We start from the raw sequence: 24,972 nt of genomic DNA, 5'->3' as shown, positions 1-24,972 counted from the left end.
ATCTACTCAAGCTATTTTAAATCCCTAATTTCAGATGATTGTAGAAATATGTTTTGAAACAAGGAAAATTCTTATATTTTCCTGTTTTTTTACCTTCATACTTGTTTTATACATATTTTTTTTTCGGAAATCCATCAATGTCACCTACTCGTATTAAAACTCGGCGCGTGTGTGCGGCCTTAAAACCGTGCTGCACCCTCACACAAAGCATATGCAATGATCACTAATTTTCATTCATAAAATTGGGTTACTTACTTCTGAAATACTATGACATTACAATGATAAAAAAGCAGAGCATTTTAACTATTTCCCGACTACTGTTGATGTTTTTCCAATCGATTATTTAGGTATTTTATGTCAACCTTCTGAAATATTGCACAAATGCAAATCAACACATTGTATTAAGCATTCTCGTTATAAAATTACCACGGTAGTTGTATCTGCAATGAAATCTTTGCTAATATCTTTTATAAATGCGAAATTTGATCTGAATTTGCTACACCATAGTCCAGTCGATAGCCTGAGAATGGGCATACCTTTTACCCGATTGCTGAAAGTAATTGTCCCGTTACGTGAGTGAATCCGCGGGAAAAAGCTAGTATATTAAAAAACTTAATTCATCTAAATATCCGCCATCTGACAGACAGTTTATTTTAACTGCAAGTTTTTATATAACTGGGATTCTCGCATGTTTGACGTCAGGCCTTGGGAGGGAGTCAGTATGTTTGTCATTGACCTCATTAATATAGATATACAGAATTATACAACCTTGTAAGGTGCTGAAAAAATATCTGAGAATACGTTTGTTGAGGTATTAATGATCTGTTATGTGCTACCTGCACACGTAATTATTTTTAGGTTTTTGACTTTGATATAGACAGTTTTATTAGTTTGAAATATTTATAGTAAGTGTACATAATTAATAATAAATGTATTATAATAATGTTACGCAATTGTACATGTTTCATATGTAAATTGTCAATAGTACCTATATTCAAGAGAGCTTTGGCTATAAATAAATTAAACCAAAAAAATACGTAAATACAAAGTTAATTTTAATTAAATTTTTTGATCCTCAAACAAATGACTGCAAGTAACGTCTACCCACTGCTTGCGTCATTGTGAATCACTCTATCAGTTCGTGAAAATCCGTGTAATAGTAGATAGACAGTCTCGGCAGACGATTTTTTTTTATAAAAGTATTAATAGAAACTATAAATTTAAATTGTATAGCATTTACGTCAACCAAGCAGTAAACAATTGTATATTTTCTAAGTTTCCAAAACACATTATTTACCTCTTTAAAAAGATCTAATTCATCAAAAATAGAAAATGAAAAGAAAAAAGTACAAACATAGATGTTATCATTTGCTTTTCAAACTATTTGTAGAAAAAGTCCGTCGACCCGATAAAAATCTGTGTCTAAAAATTGTCGTTGCCAATATTAAATATAAATACCCACACGTGGGAGATAAGTATTTACTCCAAATACATAAATAAAACAGTTTTTGGGTTGTTTTCATTTTTACAAGAGATTTCCTTTGCAAATCATTTCGGTTCCGATAAATAACATACTTAGCCTCATTCCTTTTTGCGGGGTTACGTCTAAAAATAAATTTGGGTAATATGGAGTTAAGAATTTGATAACATATCTTTTTATGCAAAAAGCTCTCTCAGTCTTGTCAATACCATTTTTTCCACCAAATGATTGTTAATTTTGAAAAATGTAACATATACCAATTTCAGTGCAGTTTCATAAATCAGAAATCTCAATCACAAAAAAGTTTAATTGATTCCCTGTTTACATACACAACAAGTTTCAAAAATACTCCAATTAGTCCGATTTTCGAACAATCAATATTAACCTGCCCTTCAATAAATCTATGTGTATCTTATCTACGTAATATCAGAGTAAACCACCCACATTAAAACTACCCGCAGACTACAAACTTTAAGTCGGCCGATAGTTTGTTTAGGCACATAACTCAGTATGAAGAATGGTAGTACGCACATTACAAAGATCAGGTATTTAGCCGGTATCAGATCGAGTGAAAACTTTGATTGGAATGATGATTTTCTTTAGAAAAAAAATGATTTTTCCAATGTCAAAGTATCCTTTTTGTGGGCATAATGTAAGTTGCAGTTCTAAATAATATATTCGAGTATCAATATATCCTGTGCCTAATAGGCATACAATAATTACATGGGAAGGTTTTGGCAGTGGAATTAATAAATTGGTCAACAATTTAGAAAATCTTGGATCGTGTAAATTGCCAACCATTGGGCCAACCAAATCCGGAAGACGCTGGATGCAGGTCGCCTCCAACAGGTATCTGTGGAAATCTAAGGGGGAGGCCTATGTTCAGCAGTGGACGTCCTATGGCTGACATGATGATGACGATGATGAGTCAACTGTCGGCCGACTATTTAGTCGGTAGTGTGTGTAGGTACACACATTAGTTAAACCAACAACAGTTTACAGCATCCGATTCCGGTCCGTTTCAGGCCATCCTGACGACTGTTTGTTGTTCTTCCGTTAATTTCCACGTTTACTTGTAATTTAGTTGCGTAAATAATTAATGTCGGTCTGATCAGTAATGTTTTATTGTTCAGTTTCCTGTTAGGAGATTTAATTATAAATTGTAGGACGGAGATGATAAGTGGGTATTTTCGCCTACTTAGGTACAAGATAGAATCCTTGAGACCATGTTTTTCTAAGAAGAAGAGGTGCAACAATTTTTTTGGTAAAGTCAGTATAAAAGTATCCGTACATAGTTACACATAGTACCCGTACCTACATACATACATACGCTTTTATAAAGCGCCTAGTATATACTTATAGTATGGAAATGAATGGTAGGACGCACGTTACAACGTTTAGCTGTTTGGCCGGTATTGAACCGTCTAAAATCTATGATTAATTCCAAAATTTTCTTTTAAAAAAATCCTACCATTCCCACCAACTGTCGGCCTACTGTTTAATCTGCAATGTGCGGTCACTCTAAGATTCAGATCAACACGTGTTTTACATGAAGTTAAACAAATAAGTACATTGCAATTAATTACATAACACAGACACAGCTGTAATTATTCTTTCTAACATACAATTACTAATATTTTCATTGTAAATCCTAAATATTTCTACATTCTTAGCACGGGCGTCATTGCAGGCCATTGTTAACAATAGTTGTGATCAATCAATAGTAGCCGTCATCTCTTTCAGTACAGATGTAATGTGTGTGTTAGAGCTCTGTCCTATGTGAGGGGGAAATGCTATGCATTGACGAAGCGAGTAGGAAGCTACACTTTTGTTCATTTTTAAACAACTTAAAGTTAAGTTTTACTGTGTAAACATAATAAGAGATATATAGTTAGCGTTTATATGCATCTTATAAAGTGCTTTTGATATATTTAGATAGAGAAGACGTTTATTCTGCAAAAAAGAAACAAAGATTCACAATAATATTTAGATTAAGAAGACAGAAATTAAACTGATATATTTCTATGTACAAATCAGACATGTAGCCATACTTTTTTGTATAGTATGTTGGACTTTTGCATAGTCCATCAAGATGTACAAAACAGATCATGATTCTGATTTGCAGCTAGAATGACAGCTGTTTATGTACAGTATTCAGATCTGTCACTGTTTAGCTTTAACTTCAGATTGATAGCACACTGAGTCACATCGCGAATATTATTGTTTACTAGACTCAGACGTAAACGTGAAAGACAGCATCTACTAAACTACACCAATTCTGACGAATGGCGAAAAATAATGGCTATTTTTCAACTCATTTCATAAACTGTTGAAAATCAAAGTATTTATGTGACTGCCAAAATAGTGTATAGTTTTCAATTAATTTGATTTAAATATTTGTAAAATAATATTTTTCTATGCAAAAAAGAACAACATCATCGATTTACAAATTGTTGTCTATACTAATATAATAAAGAATATTTTATTTGCTTGTTTGTACCATAACGGCTCTGAAACTAGTGAACCAATTTGAAAAATTCTTTCAGTGTCGGAAAGCTACACTCTTCCCTTTAGTAACCTAGGCTATATTTTATCCCGGTACGGGTAGTAGTTCCCACGAAACGGTGAAACGGCGGGAAAATGGCTAGTCCCCAATAAATATGTAGCTTCAGATCTCACAGCATCGCTTTTACCCATCCTCGCTCACATAGGACGAAGGGTATAGAATGAAGGAAAGTTAATATAGATTTATAGATGTGTCTATATGTATGTATGTATGAATGGACAATTAGTACTGAGTATAGTGTAGTTATGTTTCAACCGGCAATCAGAGAGCTCGTGTAATTGTTATCTGATAAAAGTAAGGGATTGATTAGAAAGGTTCTTGTAAGGTTTCTGTGATGAGAAAGTGCCTGAATGAGAATTGTTATTGTTTTTGTTTTGTTGTGTGTGATGGAAAGTGGCATTTATTTTTGCAAATTTTGTTTTAACCGTAAATAGAGTCCTAGAAGTTTGGCTGACATGTGTGTGTGTGTCTATGTCGGCTTTTTAAATGAAGGAACCGATTTAGATGCGATTTTTAATCGATGTTATTTTAAAATATACTTTTTTTGTTCTTCCTAATTTATAGGTATAGCTTTTTAGCTGCATATTTTTTTCCTCACACCATTTTTGAAAATTATTTTAAGATTTAGTCTGGTGTTTAGAATCAGATAAGACTCGTGAGATAAGAAGATTTTAATACGTAAGTCTAACACCATCTTTTTTTTTGTTACAGATTCAAAAACCAGCAAAATGATACCCCACTCTACGTGACACCCAGTGTACGAAGTGTACAGTTTTACAAGAAGTGAACAAAAAGTGTACAGTTTTACAAGAAGTGGTACAGTTTTACATAAAGTGTACTTTTTAGTGTACATATGTGTGAGAAGGGATTGCGTAGTGATAAAATGACGAACATTACTCCTGAGACCAGGATTATGATGATGAGGTCTAACGATGGAAGAAACAGTTATAGGAGACAGGTAAGGAGTGTTTTACTGATATTATAATATTTCTCTAAACTGAAAATTGGTAAGAGTTAAAGAAAGTACAGGCTATCCGCTCTGTGTGATATCTGTATGTAGTTCTGGCCTTCTGGGTTTGATTCGCGGGTCGTTAAGATTTAACAGACTTTTCACATTGGTGGATTTTCCGAGGGAGTTTGTTTGGCCGATGCAAACAAGCAAACCATTGAAAACTGACAATACAAAAATGACGATAAAAACGGTGTCTGTATCAGTCGGGGCTACAATAAGCTCATAGTAGAGTAAACATAACAGATTAATTAAATCACATTACATAAATTATAAATATTATAGTAACTTATGTACTGAGAAGATATAAGTATCTCATGTTATTCTGTCAATCGTGTGAGAAAATAATGTTCCCACACGCGTGAAGAAAGTTCACTGTTTTTCTAAATCTTGACATTATTATTTATCGATCAGCCGTCTTCCTATGATAACTGTCCTGTGCGATAACTTATCGTTATTGGAAAACGTGTTGAGAATATTTTCTTTTAAGTAAGTAAAAGATTTATTATTTTTCATACCTTCATCTTGTGTAAGTAACCAACTAGCGACAAGTTTATTTTTCTTGCCGTGGTATGCTGTTGGTTTTTACCGACTCTAAAAGCATAGGTGTTCTCAATTGATACGAAATTGGCCTATTGTATTTTCTTCCACTGCTAGATTTGGAAATCTAAGGTGTTTATGTGATATTTTTTAGCGTCTATTTGTCCATGTAGAAAACTAGCTTCTTCCAGCGGTTTCACCCAACCCTTGAGAACTATTTCGCGTGAAGTACCTTCCTCAATGAATGAGCTATCTAAGACTGAAAGGTTTTTTAAATTGGGAAAGCAAATCCTGAGACGCGTTGAAGTAAACAAACAAATAAACTCTTCAGTTTTATAATATTAGTACAGGCGTATAGATTGGGAAAAAATGTTTACCTTCTAAAAATGATAAACTCATAAACACATTTCTCCGACTATTACATAAAACAGTCGCTCGTAAAAACTGAGAATTTTACGAGACATCCCTTTTTACGATCTTCCTTCGTTTCCGATAACAACACTCATTTTCGGACAAACTCGACACACTTAACGCTGCGGGTGGCGAAATACGGAACTAATGTGATTTGTATGGAATTTGACAGCTCTCTGACAGCTCGCCTTGACAAGCAGCGCCGCCCTGACATGCAAAGTTATGTGTGTCGGTCTAAAATAACATGGTTGCTGAGTGGACAGCTGTCATTTATGGATAGTTTTTGGGTTATTTTTTGATGAGAAAGTTGCAACACGTTAACACTGGACAGAACTGAAAAAAAACGACTATATCTTAGAATTTATCCCATCATGTTTTAAATCTAAAAAAAGTTTATATTACTCTTCAGATTAGTGTCGAGTCTATTTTGTCGGATCATATAGCTAAGAATCATTCTGACACGGAATTTATCTAATTACACTCCTAAAACCACAGGTGCATCGCTAACCTCAAACAAACTTTCATACAAATTCATTTAATTTAATTCCCCACCTTTAATAGCAGCCATAAATTAAAACCACCAACTTAATTACCAGAGCCAAACAAATTAATATCTCGTGAAGTAATAATCAATTTTAATAAAATTATACACATTCGAACTCTGTTTCACAATCCGTCAATTTCAGTGACATTAACTGTGCCCATCATTTTCGTTGCCAAGTCACTTCATTTATCATCCTTATTTCCTTGGAAACAAAGTTCATTATCCCGTGACAGAAATGCGGAATTAAATTTGTCAACACCCATGATCATTATTCGGTCGAAACAGCTCTTGTAGCGTCGTTTTAAGGTTCATTTTTGGTTGAGTTAGATGTAAATGTAGGTTTGTTTTAGGGGGATAGAATGTATGGCAGTGTGCCGGTCATTGACCCCGCCAAATGTTAGGAGTCTAGCGGACGCTTTCTGATAGAGTAACTAGGGTTGTCCCGGGATGTATATCGAGGTCGATGATTATTTTGTGCCGAAATAGAATATGGGTTGGGGATGTTGTAATAAGGTGACAGATGACCGGCGACACAGTTTTTGATGGATGCTGTTTGCAATTGAATTTTTGAATGTCAATTGAAAAAAAGAATAGTTAAATGCAATGATATAATCCTATTATAGTCAGAGTGACAACAATTATTTAAGTATTGTTTTATAAGTAGTTTCAGTTTAAATAGCTTAACCATGTTTTTCTCATTTGGAATCAATCGTTGAATTTAATTTCTAAACACTTTACCTATACTCTTTCTTATTCGCATGTAAATTAAAGAATAACTTTAATCGCTGCCTTCTTGAAATCTTTTAAATTAACCAACTTTACATATACCTAACAATTTATTAATACATACATAGTTAATAACCATCGACAAACATTCCACCATCCCTCAACACATCGATATATCGCAGTAACATCACTAGCTCACCATTCACACATGGCGTCGGAAATCGATCGATCGACGTACGTGTACCCACCATGTTCCCGTAACACTGATGTATGTTTGTACGTTACAATACAAGGGATAAATCTTGTAATGGAGGAATTTGTGGAAAGAAAGAGTTTATTTATTGGGCAGATAATATAATAAATATGTTTTATCCAGGATTCGAAGGAATGACTTCTCAATTATGAATAATACAAACGTCCGAATTGAGAACCTCCTCCTTTTGGGAATCCGGTTAAAACAGATATAATTCAAATCAATTCAGGCGTCTGCCCAAAAAGCAGGTAAAAACAGTAGATTTGAGAACCTCTTTTTTGTTTGGAGTCAGTTAAAATCGTCTAATCTAGCAATTTCTAAAAGCTCCCTTCTAAAGCACTATTATTTTGTCTTAGTACAGGAAGTAGTTAAAGCAAAACAGCTTAGTAAATGTGTAAAATAAGTCAACTCCTTAATTACATTTTAGTATCTCATTTTCTTATAAAACTAAAGTCTGTATTTACTCATTCCAAACCCAGTTATTTGTTTACAACATAACGGAGTTACTGTCCACATTAAACCAGCTAATTTAACTATTTCTAATACTAATTCATACTTATAAATGTCACAGATATTGGGAACACCAAATTATATAGCAAGGTGTCTTTAAAACGCACATTAAATTCAATCTATGGGTACCATTAAAAACTACAAACTGCAGACTAAACAGTCGGCCGACAGTTGTCAATCATTTCTAAAAGAAAATCTTGATTCCAATCGAAGCTTTAAGTTGGTCTGATACCGGCTTAATACCTGATCTTTGTAATGTGCGTACTACCATTCAACCATCTTCATACTGATTTATGAGCCCAAACAAACTATCGGCCGACTAAAAGTTTGTAGTCTGCTTTTAATGTTATAGTAGTTTATATTACTGGTTTAAAGTGTCGAAATTACCTTTGAGGTGGTCTCCAAAATAAGTGTTGGTTATTAAAGAAATTGTTTGTGATCTAATTTAAATTAATTATACTTTTGGATTAGTGAGTGGTTTAGTTTTTTGATGTGGTATTAAGTTCGGTAATTGCTGTATCATTTGTAGTGATAGCTTTTATTTTTGGTGGCAGGAAATGCATAGTTTGTTTAGTTTCGATAGTAAACGTATCTGGAGTGCGTTCTACTTATCTTCTAAACATTTCGGTGCGGTTTAAAATTGTGCTGTAGTGTCGCACACAAATGTTTCTTTTGGTCTACTCGTTCTAGCAAACAGTAACAAATTGCTTGCGAACATTTCTGAAATGCCTGCAAAACTGCAACCTTTGTACGCGAAGAAATTCTAACAGTGGACTCGCGCCGACGAGTATATGTTTTGGGTCGAGAATAGAACTCAAGATTTTGATTGCAATGCAACAGTTGCATTTGTGACCTTTAGGCCATAGTAAATAAATAACAGTTTGACTGACTATGCATAATACATGTGAAGTAGGTCAAAAAGACGAATAAACATGTCTCGTTTATGATCTTAGAACTCTTAAGGTACGATTTGAAAGTTAGCTGCCCACTGCATGTGCCGCGACCAGATGAAATCAGTCGTAGCTGCAATATTGGCACAAAAGTATTTTACAAGTAACTGTTTTGCATCGATGCGGTAGCCTTAGATATCAATTGTTTTGATGCAGTCGCGGCTTGTGCGGTCGGTAGTTGCGATCAACTGCTAGAATTCAAAATGTACCTTCATAATCTTAAAACGCTTATAGCTAGGACGAATGGCGTCGTTCGTTTATAAGCGTTAAGCTGTTTATAGTTTACGACTAGTAGTTTACAACTTACGATCATCATTACTAGAGGTAACGTCTTTGGGTCAAGCATATCGATAGATATGAGGTAATGGTTGTGACTATAGGATTTAAAGGTCCTTGGATGCAGGATCTGCATGATAATTGACCTCTGCTTATCGTGAGAAAAATAACTGCATAGGTTGCGATCGCAACGATTTCGCACACACAAATTTATTGCTTAGCAAATAGGCTGAAATAAACATTTATATGCATCACAATGCCACACAGTGCCTACCGCACACCAGTGGAATCTAGCCCTCACACTTATCGAACATGGTATGATTCAAAACTATGTACTTACTTAATCAAAAGAAGTGCCTTGCATCATTATCTTGGAGCAGCAGTAAGTAACTACCACACATCGAACAGTTTAGCTAGATCATCGATGATAGTCGAAGACGTCCACTGCTGGACAAAGACCTCCTATGAGGTTCGCCACCTTAGCGCACTGTCGCGGTTTGCAGCATTTAATGATTGGAAACCCTAAAATATCTTGGACCTTTAGGTAATAAATACCCTTTTCATCATAAAGGCAACACCAAAAATAAAACCAACACGCTAGCCATGTATTGTCATCAGAACTCAGAGCGTGTGCAAAATTTCATCCTAATCGAAGACCGGGAAGCGGGTCAAATTTAGATTCTAAGATTTAGAAGCTAATATAAGCGTGTTAAAATTATATACCAATCTCTCTTCCACAGATCCTGGCAGCTCTCGCGGTCTCCCTGGGGCCGTTCGCAGCCGGTCTCAGCAAGGGATACATGTCACCCGCCATAGCGTCGATGCAGGACTCCAGTCTCCACGAGGGGGGGTTCACTGTCAGTGATCAGCAGGCCAGCTGGATCGCTAGCCTTAGTTTATTAGGTAAGTGGTTTTTTACACACCTTGCTAGTCAGGGGTACAAAATGATACCTATGTTAGCTTATACCACTGTGATCTATCCTTATATACGTCTTTTTATGGGAAATGACTCCTTCTGTACCAGCGTGAGGGAGTGTCAGACTCTTACTATTCCTTCGTAGGTCTTTTATGTCCTTATATACGTCTCAACTCAATAAAAAAAAACATCCGAATTGATAACCTCCTCCTTTTTGGGAAGTTGGTTAAAAATAGGCTGTTACTGAAAATTCAAGAATGAACTAGGTATTTCTTAACTGGAGTTACATGACTCTTCATAGAGCAGTTGAAATGTCTAATTTAGCAAAATAAAGCACTGATCGTAAACAATACAAAACTAGGTAAATATCTGCTTTTATAAGGATATCAGAGTTTCCATGAACATTTTAGTATTGTTAAGATGCATTTTTGACGGTGTGCGTCAGAGAAGCACAAAATAAGCATATCTTGAGACAGTTTTAGGAATTAATTAAGGCTAATGAGAATAGAAAAGGTCATTGTTTTTATTTCGTCTACTGACGTCATCATGTTTTTATTTAGCTATTTAGGTAATCTTCTAAATATAAATAGGTATCTATTTAGCTTGAATAATCCTTAATGTTATAAATGCACGGCAAAACTGGTGATGTGACTTCAATCTTAAATAAAGAAATGTCTGATAAAAGTTATGTCAAAAGTCTTTAAGCTATCGGACGTCACAACTTCCTTCTATATATGTAATACTAGCTTTTGCCCGCAACTTCGTTCGCGTGGAATAGTGACTACCAGCAGATTTTTGATTTGACCAATAGATGGCGCTATATGTCCGGAATAATTTTATTTTTTTTTGTAATAAAAACTATCCTATGTCCTTTCTCAAGTTTCAAACTATGTCTGTACCAAATTTCACACAAATCGGTTCAGTAGTTTATCCGTGAAGAAAAGACAGACAGACAGACAGACAGAAAGACAGACAGACAGACAGACAGAGTTACTTTCGCATTTATAATATTAGTAGGGATTTATAGGACTAGTCCTATTAATATTACAAACCCGAAAGTTTTAAGTAGGTATGTATAAAGAGTATGGAGTATTATTCCTCTTTCACGAAAAAACTACGGAATACATTTGATAAAACCTGTTAGAAATATAGCTTATGCTTCAAATTCGCAAACACAACGAATATAAAATAAATACATACAGTACCTACTTGTATTTTCCCCACATAAAAACATTACTATTTCTATTTACTAATAGCACAACGGCTGTGCAGTAGCGTTGCAATCTGTTGCTTGCATAGAGCTAGTATTAAAGCCTGTGGCTTTCATTGTTTATATTATCCGAGGGCTTGTGGATAACTAGCTTCTGGCTAAGGATTTACTTGTATTTTCTATGGTAACTTGGCGATTTTTTATGCCGTTTAGCAAGTCAATTTAATAAACAAAATAATCATTTCAACCAAAACATTAGGCAGTGGCAAGGGGGCGTTTTTGTGGGCGATTTCCAATGTAATTCATGTGAAAAAATCCTAATTACAATAAAGATACAATATTTTACTCTGAGTATGTATTTTGGCAATTAATAAAATAGTGCATGGGCGTTTCCTCCGGTTTGGGTGATCGCCAAAAAAGATTTTACGCACGTATATTAATTGAGAATTCCTCAGAATATTATTAGTAAAAACCATCATTAATAAAAAAATCGAGCTTAGTTGCATCAAGTCACAGATTTTTTACTTAGAGTACCCAGATAGATTCGTCATCCTTACAAAGAGCTTCGAATGTAACAATTTTCAAAAAAAGGCGCACAAATCCCATTAAAACGTTCAATAATGTTCCATGGAGAACAAAATGACTAGCGGAGGTGCCATAACGGAAAATCTCTTAAGAAAGTAGCGCGCCAAAATGCGGGTGTTCGGGGAACGAGGAACGTTACTGTCTTCGCCCTTGTACGCCTTCTTTAAACGCGGTCATTGTTATATATATTATAGTACCAAAAATCGTTGATAAATGTCTTAAGGAATCCAAACGCCAAGGTAGTTCACTCGCAACTTATCCTTTTTGTCATGCGTACCGTATGTATTTGACCTAAAAGAAGGCGCCTGACCTACCTGCATTATGGCATCTCCACTCATCTTTGCTTACTCCGTGTAATGTTCAATTCTCGGTACAGTCACGAATAGCTATCAAAAGTGTTTTTTCAATCACACTACGGTTATTACCATTGTTTGGTTTTAGACTTTTTGTACGCGCTTGTACTCAGTACTAATTCGATTTTGTTTACGAATGTACACAAATCGATTGAGTTGATCAATATACGGAGTGTTAGAAATTGGATTTTTTTGTTAGTCCTGTTCTAAAGGGTTTTTAAACAATAGCTAATCGCATTGAGAAAAGTTGAAGTTGTCAAGTAGCTGGGTTGAGGAGGTACTCAGCTGCATCAATTTAGACTAGAAGCCGACCACAATATAGTTAAGAAAAGGCTGGGCAGATGATTGAAAATTAGAAGGTTTTGTATCATTCCGAAGAAAATAGCCTATTGTTTTAAATAATTAGGTAAGTTTTTGGTGTATAAAAAATAATACTACCTACCTATTACATAATTAATTTTGAAACGAGCTTGCTACAAAGTAGTCGAAACAAAAGCTCCATAAACATACATTATTACAGTACAAAATAAACTTACTTGTCTTACAAACAAACAACCATACATTTCCCTATTTGCAAAACACTTAAACAATTATTTCTAAAACGTATGTCCGACTGTTTACGCCGGCCAAACTCGGAAACGGCTAAACCTTTACTAATGATCGTTTGCAAGCTTTTAGAAACTAAGAATGTATGGGTAAATATAAGGAAGGTTTTAGCGTCTATGAAGCGAGTTTTCTTTATGGTGTAAATAAAGATTAAACAGTAAGTCTAGTTACTTTGTAAGCAACTTTAAACAAATTAATTCAAAGTATTCCGATTATTAAATTATGTATACTAAATTCTATGAAGATTAATCAATAGATCAATTAAAAAGTTTCAATAATTAATTACTAAGCTACCGGCAATTTAATAATTAAGTTCGGTTGGTTCGGTTTACTAATCAAAGATTAGAAAGGCATTATAATGTTCTTCTACCCGACTTTCAATCACGATTGCTAAAATTAATCAATTAAGAGTATTTAACTAAATAATTTACAGTCGCAGACAGTAATGGTTGTTCCACGTACCAGTGCACATAACTTAGACGAGTAATAGGTCAAACATTGACAGATCAGTTGAAGTTAGTGAAATCTCAAGAATGTAGGTAGGTATTTAAAATTACGAAGATATCAAAGTGGCTCGACCACTAATATCCACGACTGTACTTACTCTACATGAGAAAGCATCAAAAACAGACACCACTTCTTAAATCAAGTCATTTCTATCCCATTGTAGCTAATACATACCACGAACTGTAATCTCTATAACGTAAAATTCCCTCAGAAATTCACCCAAGCGATTATGGTGGTCATAAGTTAAGCTAGCAATGACATTGTCCATTCAAGAGTCGTTTGCACTAATGTTGCTTCATTAGGTGACTGAATGTCATTGCGGTAAGCGCCACTGGCGATAAGGTTAGGAATTTCTGACAGATAGGTTTGGTAGAGAGGGGAGTTAAAAGTAAAAAGGGGAGTTTTATATACCTAATGTTACCTTAGGGTAATAGCACTTTGAAGTTCTTTTTTTTCTGTGGTCTTCTTAAAAGAAAAGATTTATTCCAGCTATTTGATATTTTATATTCATATCCATTGTGTAATTGATCATCATCAGCCTTTTTTACTGTCCCAATGCTGGTCACAGGCCTCCGCTCACACAGAGAAGGATTGACTATTAAGAGACCTTATTATTTTTAGAAAATTATAATCGTTAATTTTTGAAGGATTGTGTGTTGAACCTAATTTTCTCATAAAATAAACTATTATTAAACTATCCCAAAGTCTTTCTCCAATTTTAATGTATCTAGATATCAAAGCCATTCTAACAATTTGCATATTTCTAACTTTATATCTTTATAAAATATACAAAATACGTATCAAAACTCACAGTTACTCTTGCACCAAATAAACAATACTGGATTAGGTTAATATGGATCACCCAAATTCACCACATTATTATCCTTAACTTACATAATATCAGGAAGAATCCCGTGACCCATAAACAAACGGAATCCCCATTCAATCCGTTCCAGAATAAACAATAAAATTCCCATCAATTTTGACCCGTTTTGCTCACTTCCCCACATTTTGCGAGCGAACGTTATTGATCATAATTTGAGCTGTCAACTTGACAGATGTCATTGTACCCAGTAATCGGTTGAATTGGTCGAGATTTGGTTGTTCTGAGAGTTAAGTAATCGTTTAAGATGCTTGCCGTTATGTTTGAAAAGATAACTGATGTACCTATGTAGTTTTGATTTTTATCGTTTTATCATCATCATCGGACTTTCTTGACCTACGTAGCTATAATCATCAGGCTTACTCAAGGCGGATTCGTGATTTTGGTTATAAAGACCAGGTATTTACCTTAAATTAGTAAATACCTACGTAAGAATTGTTAGATGTCAATGAGTCAAACATTTAAAAGGTCTCACTTAAAGCAATTCCTGCTAATAAAAGGTAGTTTACATAAGTAATATACGGTCTCCGCTTGTATGTCAATATTTTGGTACAAGCGATCTCAGTCAGCTGCCCCTTATTTCAGAAAAATACGACCTATATGACGTCATAATTTTTACGAGTCAATAACCTCCCATATTTGCGAACCACCCTTCAATGCACAGAACACACAGAGTCACACATACATGCGTACTTAAGTATATATGTATGTGTGTGTTGAATCTGTGTGTACCATACATGGAGAACAAAATGACTAGCGGAGATGTCATAACGCAAAATCTCCTAAGAAAGTAGTATACCAAAATGAGGGTGTTCGGGGGACGAGGAATGTTACTAGCTTCGTCCTTGCATGCCTACTATGGAACCCATTATTTTCAAAATAAAATTACCAATTAATGCAGACCAATCTTAGACAGATTGGATTTGATTTGACTAGTTCAAGTATCTGATCAAGCCTACCATACGTTAATTAACCTACAAGAAGGTGTCTTATGCCATCTCCGCTATCTTTCTTCCTCCATGGCACCATACGTTCGCGAAACACTGTTTTCACAATAAATCAGTTCGTGTTTTAAATCATTGTGAACACAAGCCCAGAACACATTTTACTCAACAATTACGTTGTCCGCACCTAATATTTAAAGTTGAAGTAATGTACAGACGGATAACAATATGTACTGCCACTAGAGATGGGAATCGGTGACAAAGATAATCGATAACATACCGATTAGGGAATCGAATTGAAATCGAGTAAAGTGAATCAATTACACATGTAATTCGATTTCATTTTGAGAGCATTAGAGTGATGTAACAGTGATTTTAATGCTATCGATATTTCGATATCTATTTTCTTTCTACAATCAATTCAAATCCCTATTTAATTAATGACAATTGCTATTTCAATTATTACGATGGCTTTACGAGTGCCCTCTTAAACGATAGTCTCGACAACTGATTGATTTGAACTTTCCTATTCGATTCCGTAACACAAGTCTGAATCGATTTCAATTAACCTCCCTATCTCTAGTTGGAGTAAATAGCAATAAATTGGCAGCGTTAGATAAATAAACTTCAGCAATTCGACGCTTTAAGAGATACGTTTTACACCGAGTCTGTTCAATGTTACCAGGTGAGAAACAGTTTTGATACTAATAGTCTAATTTTATTCGTTGGCAACACTATTTGTTTCGTGGAAGTTCTTTTTTCTAATGTTTTGCGAGGTTATGTGGAAAGCTTGAGTTTGGTTTTATTTTGGTTTGTAAGCTTTAGAGAAGGTAATAATTGTTAATGGCTACATGTGGTTAGGGAAAGTATTTTCAGTATTTAGAGTAAATAGGGACCTGCTTGGGTGGGTTGCTTTTTAATTTGTATGTCGATTAATAAATGGTCATTCGTGTAATGCTATATGAAACAGATAATATGCTAGGTAAAACATATAAAGTAACAGCTGTTATTTTATCAGCTTCAAATTGGTTAAGAAGTTTAGCAGCCTTAAGCGAACAAACAAACAAACAATAAATGCTTTCCTTTTTATCATATTAGTATATAGATTGTTTACCTTTTTAATTCCTCGCTTATTCCTCAAAAAATCTGTCCTTATAATTTTGCTTGCAACTGTACCGCCGCAATGTAGTCGGTAATTGGCGCTGCGATCGCGCAACGATTTGTCACGTCGAGCATAAACCATAGCCCAAGGCGCCGAATAAACCTACAGAGAGAAGTAGCTTCTAGGTTACTTTACAGACAAATATTGTTAAGGTATATATTGGCGAACTATATTCGTACTAACATAACTAAAAATATTTAAATATGAAATAAACAATATTCTAATTAAAACCTAAAACTCTAAAGCTTCAAAAAAATGATAATATTTGCTTCATCATCAGCCTTTTTGCCGTCCCACTGCTGGGCTACAGCCTCCTCTCACATAGTGAAGGATTGAGCGTTAATCACCATGCGTGCTCAATGCGGGTTGGTACTATATATTTTAAATTCATGTTTTCACATATTCATTTCACATTCATTCACATATTCATCATCATTATAATCAGGCTATTTTCCATCTTACTTCTGGGTCTTCTTATACAGATAAGGTATGAGCATTGATCACTAAGCTTAATCAAGACGAATTGGCGATTTCTGATTTCACGAGTCCAGATTGATAACTGGATCAGAAAAGGACAGATATATTTTCCTTCGCCATTTGTCAGTATGAAAACCTAGTTGTTGACCGCGGTTTCACTAAATACAATAAAGTATCTAGCCTGTATTATGTAGTACTGGTGTATATAACTTCGAAGTTTCATTAAAATCTGTTAAATTTTGTGAGAATGAGTTCCCAACTCTCAAGTGTGAAAGTGTTACATGATTTTGAAAAAAGTGTTAACAGTATCTATTAGACAGGTTTTGAATTTATACGTTGCAGGTGTAAAACTCTGTTTTCTAGTTAGTTAATAACTGTGTTCTAGTCTAGTTAACTACATGTCATTACTGCTCGATAAATACTTACTATTGTCTGTATCTTGAATGGGAGAAAGCTTACATACGTAGTTGTTCAGAGAAATAATGTATGTGTTGTACTTTCTTAGTAATTATTGGAGACTAGTTTCTAATCGCAACTTTGTCTGTATTGGTTTGATAGTTAGGTAGATAGAGGCTGTTATTTGAACATCTTTGGCAGACGTTACTGGTCAGAAGCCAATAAGTCTGACAACCAGTCTTAGGGTATTGGGTTGCCCAGTTATTGGGTTGTGGAGGTCAAATAGGCAGCAGCTCCATGTAAAACACTTGTTCTAAGCGGCATCTTTGTATTTAGATTAGACTGAAAGCCCCAACATAATTCTGAAAATGCTCGGTAGATGATGATAGTGTGAGATACCTGTGACTTCTCACACCCAAGTCCAAGTATAAAAACTTAGTATATTAACACAGAATTTAAAATCTGTGCCACTATAACTTGAACAGAATTAGTAGCCATTTGTAATCGTAAAATTAATTCATAGTTCAAGTCCTTATATTTTAGTTGGTAATCTATGCAGCGTTATTAATCAATTGATTAAATTGAATTAATCAATTCACCTGTTGTCTGAGTATTATTTAAACCGGTTGTTTTATGATTAATTTGCTTGCCAAAGATATTATGCTTAGTTATTTTAATTAAGAAAACTTTAATTTGTAATTACGTGTTAAAAGCTTAGAGCTTTCACGTTCACTTTCGAAATAATTATAGTGTTTAGTTGCATCGTGTAAACATCGTTTTAATTGCTAGTTATTTGTATGTTTACATTGTATTTACTTTGGAGCGAAAGTGCAAGAACTTTTACTGCATTTCCTGTACATTTTCCAATTTCTTTGTGTATCTATTTACCTAAAGTAGCCGGGAAATCCGAGAGTACTTCCAATAATTAATTGTATGTTTTATTGGCCTTAAACAAACTTAATACTAATATGGTAAAGATTTTTAATGACTTCTAACACTCTATCACAAATTAATTCCAAGTAACTGTTTTCTCGCGTCCTGTGGAAACGACTGCCCGTTTCCGGACAAAATATAGCCAATGTTACTCGGAAAGAGTGCAGCTTTACAATAGTGAAAGAATTTTTCAAATCAGTTTAGTAGTTTCGAATCCTATAGGATACCAACAAACAAGCAAAAATAAATCATCTTTGTTATATTAGTATAGATGTACTACTATGTAGTTTTTTAGCATGAATAAGGTTGTGTCGTGGTTAGGTCAAATAGCTTTCAAAACAGTTATTCATATTTCAAGAGATTGTCTGCATACCTTTCTTATCTCAGTCCGTTCACATACATTTAAGTCCTATTTTCTAGATCAAGGTCTCAATAATTTAGCTTTAATTTAGCCACCGTTTTGTTGATTATCTTGCATTATCAGTTTGACAAGATACAAGATATGGGCTTACTACAAACCTAGGGCTACGAGGCAATGATAATTTGTTTATTTAATTCTAGCTAATGCTGCCTATAGTATTTTACTACAGTACCTAAAAGAATCTTACCTCATTCTTGTTATTCCACTTCTTAATATTGATCTAATGATACTTGTGAGATAATGGCAGATAGAGGAGGATGGAAACAGGAAACATGCTGAAATTGGGATTTCATACCGATGATTTCGTACCGCTGTTTATCTTCTGAAAAACAATGCAATTTTTCATCAGTTATGGAGTCGCTGATGTTTAAATAAGTATAATAATACTTTGATGATACGATAATGATTTTTAGTTTTACCTTAGACGCAGGCTAATTCTCTTAATCAAACGTGTCTATTTTACTGGTCTTTCTCAAGTTTAATTCGAAGTCTAATTGCAGCGTTTGGTAATTACCTACCAGTTCGCTGAGTTTATAACGTCATTAAGTTAATTTATTTTTAGAATAAGGATGTTTTCCTGAAATGCTATAAAATTGTCTGCTGTTTCATGTTTGTATTTAATTAGTATTGATACCTCGTAAAGTTTTTAAAGGTTAATTTTATGTACACTCTTGATTACTTCAATCACACGAGCAATGCTGAATACAACTTTAACTTCGGTGAACTGTACAATTTTAATCGAAGTTAGATGAGGCGTTTTTAAGATAATCGTGGACATAGGTACCTACGGTTAGTGGTAATTTAACTAAAACAAGAGAATTTCACATTTTATTTGATATCCTTTGTTGCGCCACTTCTTCTCAGGAAAATCACATAGCAAGCGAAGCGATGAACGATGTGCGTTTTGGGGGCTGACAAAAGTCAATTTTGTCGTTCAAAAAGTGCTGTTTTGCAGCCAAGTTTAAATAAACGATTTTTAGTTTTTGAATATCATAAAGGCTATTCCTTACTCACATCTGTCTATTCCTAATCGCGCATTAAAGGTTACTAATAACTTCAACATCGTGCTGGCTACTTTATGCTAATCATGGTTTCATGTTAAAGTAGCTACCTATACTTACTTACTTAACTATACTTTGAGTGTGCGGCTGTTAGTGACATTTTGGGCCCAAGGCTAATCTGACTCCTAGTAGCTAAGTCAGTTCCATAAATGGAGCTGTATTACGACGGATTTTGAAATTTTGAGCTGGGTTGGTCTGGGTACCTATGTAGGTAGTTATGTAGTTGTTAGGTAGACAAAATGTTTGGTTTAGAACTTTAGACCACCCGTATTGAGTGGTGTTTAATCAATGGTTTTGTAACTGTAGCTCAATGCTTTGATCGTAGATTTGATACAGTAAGATAATTTTGGTAAAAGATAAGTCATTAAGGCTTTATTCCACTTGACTTAGCTATTCAAGCTTATATGATTGAGTAACGAATTGAGTAAAATAAAATAGAATCCAGAAAGTTCTAATTAGAAGTCTGAATTGCAAGAAGTTAGGTAATAACACACTAAATATGTATTTCACTTATTCTTCTTCTCACGAATAAGCTGCATTTTTCTATAGTAGATACCTATTTGTATGCATAAGAATTTCTCAGAAACAACTGGAATGAATAGACCTTATCAAAATCTATCAGTGTTTGCACAGAAGCCAAGCTACACAATTTATTGCTAAAACTTATTCAAACACAAACAATAGAATCTAAAATGAACCTAAAACAGAATTTAACAAACAATAAGGAATGTGTGCAAATGTGTCAATGTCAATTACAGCTGTGAACATAATCTTATAGTTTATAGTGCAGATAAGGATATCTGCAAACCTATCTCACGAATACTTAGAGCAATCATCCAACTGGAACTGCCATAAAAACAAATCTATTATGCTAACAATAATACCTAAAACCTTGTTCTAAGTCTGAGAAATAATGAACTGAAAACTGCATCAAAATCGGTTCAGCCAATACTAATATGGTAAAGCTGAAAAGCAAATTTTTGAAATCGGATGAAAAGTCTTCAATTTTACTGGCGGCGTGAGGAGTAACGTAATAAAAAGTAATACATAGATACACATGAAAAAACTGAAAAACACAAGCATTAACTTGACTTATATACCCGTACATAGGTAGGTAATGTTAAGTTAATGCTTGTAATGAGCATTAACGTACCTACCTATCTGTCGTACATTTGGCAGAAGAGAAGTTACGGCAATAGGTATTGGCGTGTCCGGTAGGTTAAGTTATCTAAGCACAAATAATACCAGACTGACTGTCTGATAAACAAGATTGTTTAGATAAATGAAATTATTATGAGGTTCTATTCAATTCTCACAAGGATTTGGAATTCTTGACAGAAATAGACAGCGTATAATATAATCTGCCATTGTTGTAAATTATAGTGCGAATAGTGTCAACTAACTTGGTATTAAGTTTCCTTGATATATCATAAAATTATAATTATTATAATTATAACCATAAGTTGACCTACCTAATTAACTGAACTGACTAATCTAATATTTTGATAGAAGCTAAGAATTATCTAGGTACCCAAAAATGTAAAATGTGTCAAAAACAGCTATTCGGGACCGCATATAGAAAAAAAAACTTTGTAAAACTTTAGCAAGGTACAAATTGATATTTTTTTTGCAAAATATTGTCAAAAATAGTCAGAAGAATATACCTTAGTATAACGACGTGTGCTGATTAGTTACAGTAAAAACCTTGTCACATCAACGATATTTTAAGACGACTAAAGGTACCTATTTCAAAAGAGGCAACTTTACAAGTTTCTTGATACATGCCACCTATCTATCATTATAGCCATAAAAGGCAGCCATATTAGAAGTTTTGTAACACGTCCAAGCTGGATCTAATGACTGATTGCAAGCTAATCGCGCGGCACAAATATGTGGTTAGGTGACAATTTTATGACATAAAGCCGACGTATTGGCGCCAATATTTGCACCAACGTACCTACACAAGGATTCCTAACAATTGTTTGATTTAAAGGAACTCCCGCTAGAAGAGAATCCTTCAGTAGAATGAATAGAAAAGAAGAAAATTTTACCAGGTTCCCAACAGTTAAAGCTTTGAATAGCTGTAGCGAAGAAATATGCTGACTACTGCAGAATTCAATACCTAGTAAATAGAAACTCCTAAACCAATTTTTTGTCGGAAAAACTGATAGAACTACCAACATTGGAGCAAATGTTGATAGTAGTGTTCAACATACTATTAATTGGGCAAATACTCTTGGACCAACATTGGATCCAGCAACTGCCATAATAAGTCTTGCGTAATTCTTCTCACAAGTATTTGCTACTAATTTTATGTTTCCTTAAAGATGACATATCGATACTAACATAAATAGAGATGTGCCCTTTCGATTTGTCGATAAGAAGTTGTATATTCACGAGCATCCAAAACCACAAATTCAGTAAATGCTAAGTAGTTTTTCATGATAATTAGTGTCACAAATTAATATTATATGCCTATGTTTTAACGATACCCGTAGATAGGCACGGTAATTAATTTTGCAACTCAATAAGTTTCTATTAATGTATGAAGCTTCAAGTTATCTATTTTGTTTATCTCGTACAATGTTGCTGGTAGTCAGATTTGAACAAATAAGTCGTGTTTGTAAATTATCTTGATACTTGAAGTCACAGAAGAAAATTTACTGTGACGTGTTACTTCATTTATAAAAGATACTCGATTACTATACCTGGCTAGTTTTTGCTTGTGTTTCTAAATATCTGCTTCTTCCCTCGTCCTTCGTCTTTCAAATCAACCAAACCAATCGTACTTGGATTCATCACTATTCCTTCAATAATTTTCTTCTGATCACCACTGCCAATTCTTGTCTTTAGAAGCAGCAGCACTTGACCAGTCACAATGTAAAACCGCACTTAAGTTCAACACACTAAAGTCCAATTCAGCACAACTCTTCTTTCTTTGACCATGCCCATATTTTTCATGATGCCCAATCAGGTAGATTCTGATGGCTTCTACATCCTGGTTTTCATCATAAACCTTGATTATTCCTTACATAAACATGTCATATTATCTGTGGATAAATAGTTTTGCCCTGCGGCTGTGTCTGAGATTACAAAGATTTATACCCAGACTAGGTTTGTGGTCTGACTTCTTACGGCCAGTATTTTGTATTACTTTGTAATGAGTTTGCTTATTTATTTTGTTGGAAAAATGCACTTTTGGTTATTCTCTTGGTTCTTGTTTGTCATTTTGTTTTGTCCGATTATCTTCATCCTCCTGCCTTTATCCCAATTTCTTTTGGGGTCGGCGCAGCAAGTTTTCTCGTTCCATACATTTCTATCTGCCGTCATCTCCCAAGTAACATTCGTTTTTATCATATTCTTTTCGACGATATATTTTCTAAGCTGGTTCACTTTCTTCTTTGTCCTATCCGATTTCTAAAATAAGTATCAATTCTTCATGAGCATTTGGTTAATCTAGCTTATAAAGGGTGTTTTTTTGCTGGTATCTTTTTGGCAACACTGTTTTTGGTAGATCACGCGTGAATCGTGTCTTGTGTCATTGTGAAACTTGTTCAGTATGGTCTATAATTTAACCATGAATCAACTTACGAACGAACAACGCTTGCAAATTATTGAATTTTACTATCAAAGACGACAATGGCCGAAACGTTACTGTGAATGGCGGACGTTACCGTGTGATGATTGGCAATTTTTTTTTGCCCAAAATGGAAGAATTGGACATGCCTGACATGTGGTACCAACAAGACGGTGCCACATGCCACACGGCACGCGAAACAATGGCCTAATTGAGAGCAGGCTTCGGTGAACAGTTTAACTCACGTTTTGGGCTCGTCAATTGGCCGCCTAGATCGTGTGATCTAACGCCTTTGGACTATTTCTTGTGGAGCCAGCAACGATTGACGCACTGGGAGCCAATATTGAAGCATTTATTCGTAATATACCGGCTGATATGTTGGAGAGAGTGCCGTAATTGGGCCTTGCGAATGGGCCATCTAAACCGGAGCCGCGGCCAGCATTTGCATGAAATCATCTTCAAACATTAAATTATATTGATCGTTCCATCGATTCCAATAAAGATTTCATCAAATTTTTCAAGTTTTTTGTGCTTTTTTTGAAAATCAAATCCTATACCTCTTAAAAAATCACCCGTTATTTTGTTCGAAAATCAGAGTCTTCAAAGACCTAGATGCAAAGCTCCTTCAAAAGGTGCTCCAAAAGGTTCAAAAGGTAGATCAATGTCAGAATACTGCAAAAAGAAAATCCTTTTGCAAACATTCATATCTTGCTACCTGTGTCTGCAATTTCTTGATGATCTCCTTCTGTCTTCCTCCTAATTAAACCACCATAATTAATACCCCAGCCAAACGGTCTACAGTCTACACTACTAACTATTAGTAAAGATTATCTACCAATATAAATAGTTCAGCTCCCGGCTGTGTCTGTGTATAATTGATTTATTTGATAGATCGCTACAGGATAACAACTTGACACTATTGATTTGCTGAATAAATCTTGAATCCGGGATTGAATTCGTGACTTCATGGTTTTAAGATTATTATATTTGTATGTATATTTGGTAGCAAACGTGACGGTTATTAGTAATAAGTTAGTTAGAATTTGTGCTATTGTTTTTGGCTCGTTTTGGTTATCTTGATTTATGTGAAGTTGGTTTGAGTAAGGGAATCGGATATAATATGATGTTGTTTTGTTATATATATTTCGACGGTGCTTGAAAATTGGAATACAGGAGGGTTTTGTATCAAAAAAAGAGTTATGTGTACTATCTACACTAATAATGTATCTTTGTTTGTTGCCACTGGACCGATTTTACAAATTCTTTGACTGTTTGAAAGCTTCCGACTTCCCAACTTACATGCGTTTCCTTTTTCCCCGGTGTGGGCAGTAGTACCCACGAGATGTGGGTGAAACCATGGGAAAACGGGTCGTTAATGTATAATTAGATTACAAATGAGCACTTAATAACAGTCTAATTTACAAAAGATCGCTAAGTATTGCCATTTCCTTCATGTTTTTCACTAGAAAGAGGAAAAAATAGAGCGGATACCTATGTTAGTATCAAACAATGAGGAGAGTAGGATTTGGCAGTGACTCATACAAACACGAGAAACAGACGTAAATTAAAGAAAGACTTATTGCTGAGTTCAAAGTGCAAAGTCTGAGAGGATTTGATTTTAAACGGGTTGAGATTACTGTCCAATTTACGACTATAAAACAGACCTAAAATATACA

At 34.6% G+C, this 24,972-nt stretch overlaps 1 protein-coding gene across 1 annotated transcript in view; it reads left to right on the top strand.

Moving 5' to 3' along the window:
* LOC110382375 (facilitated trehalose transporter Tret1) overlaps positions 1–24,972 on the top strand; it is a 102,097-nt gene that overhangs the window by 58,010 nt on the left and 19,115 nt on the right. Inside the window, exons 2-3 of the mRNA XM_049849814.2 lie at positions 4,758–5,004; positions 10,006–10,168. Of these exons, the coding sequence (XP_049705771.1) occupies positions 4,900–5,004; positions 10,006–10,168 (268 nt within the window). The 5' untranslated portion in view covers positions 4,758–4,899. The remainder of the gene's footprint in view (positions 1–4,757; positions 5,005–10,005; positions 10,169–24,972) is intronic.

Source organism: Helicoverpa armigera, chromosome 24, assembly GCF_030705265.1.
Source record: "Helicoverpa armigera isolate CAAS_96S chromosome 24, ASM3070526v1, whole genome shotgun sequence".
Lineage (NCBI taxonomy): Eukaryota > Metazoa > Arthropoda > Insecta > Lepidoptera > Noctuidae > Helicoverpa > Helicoverpa armigera.
Note: the sequence above shows the minus strand (reverse complement) of the source record. Positions and strands in the feature narration are given on the sequence as shown.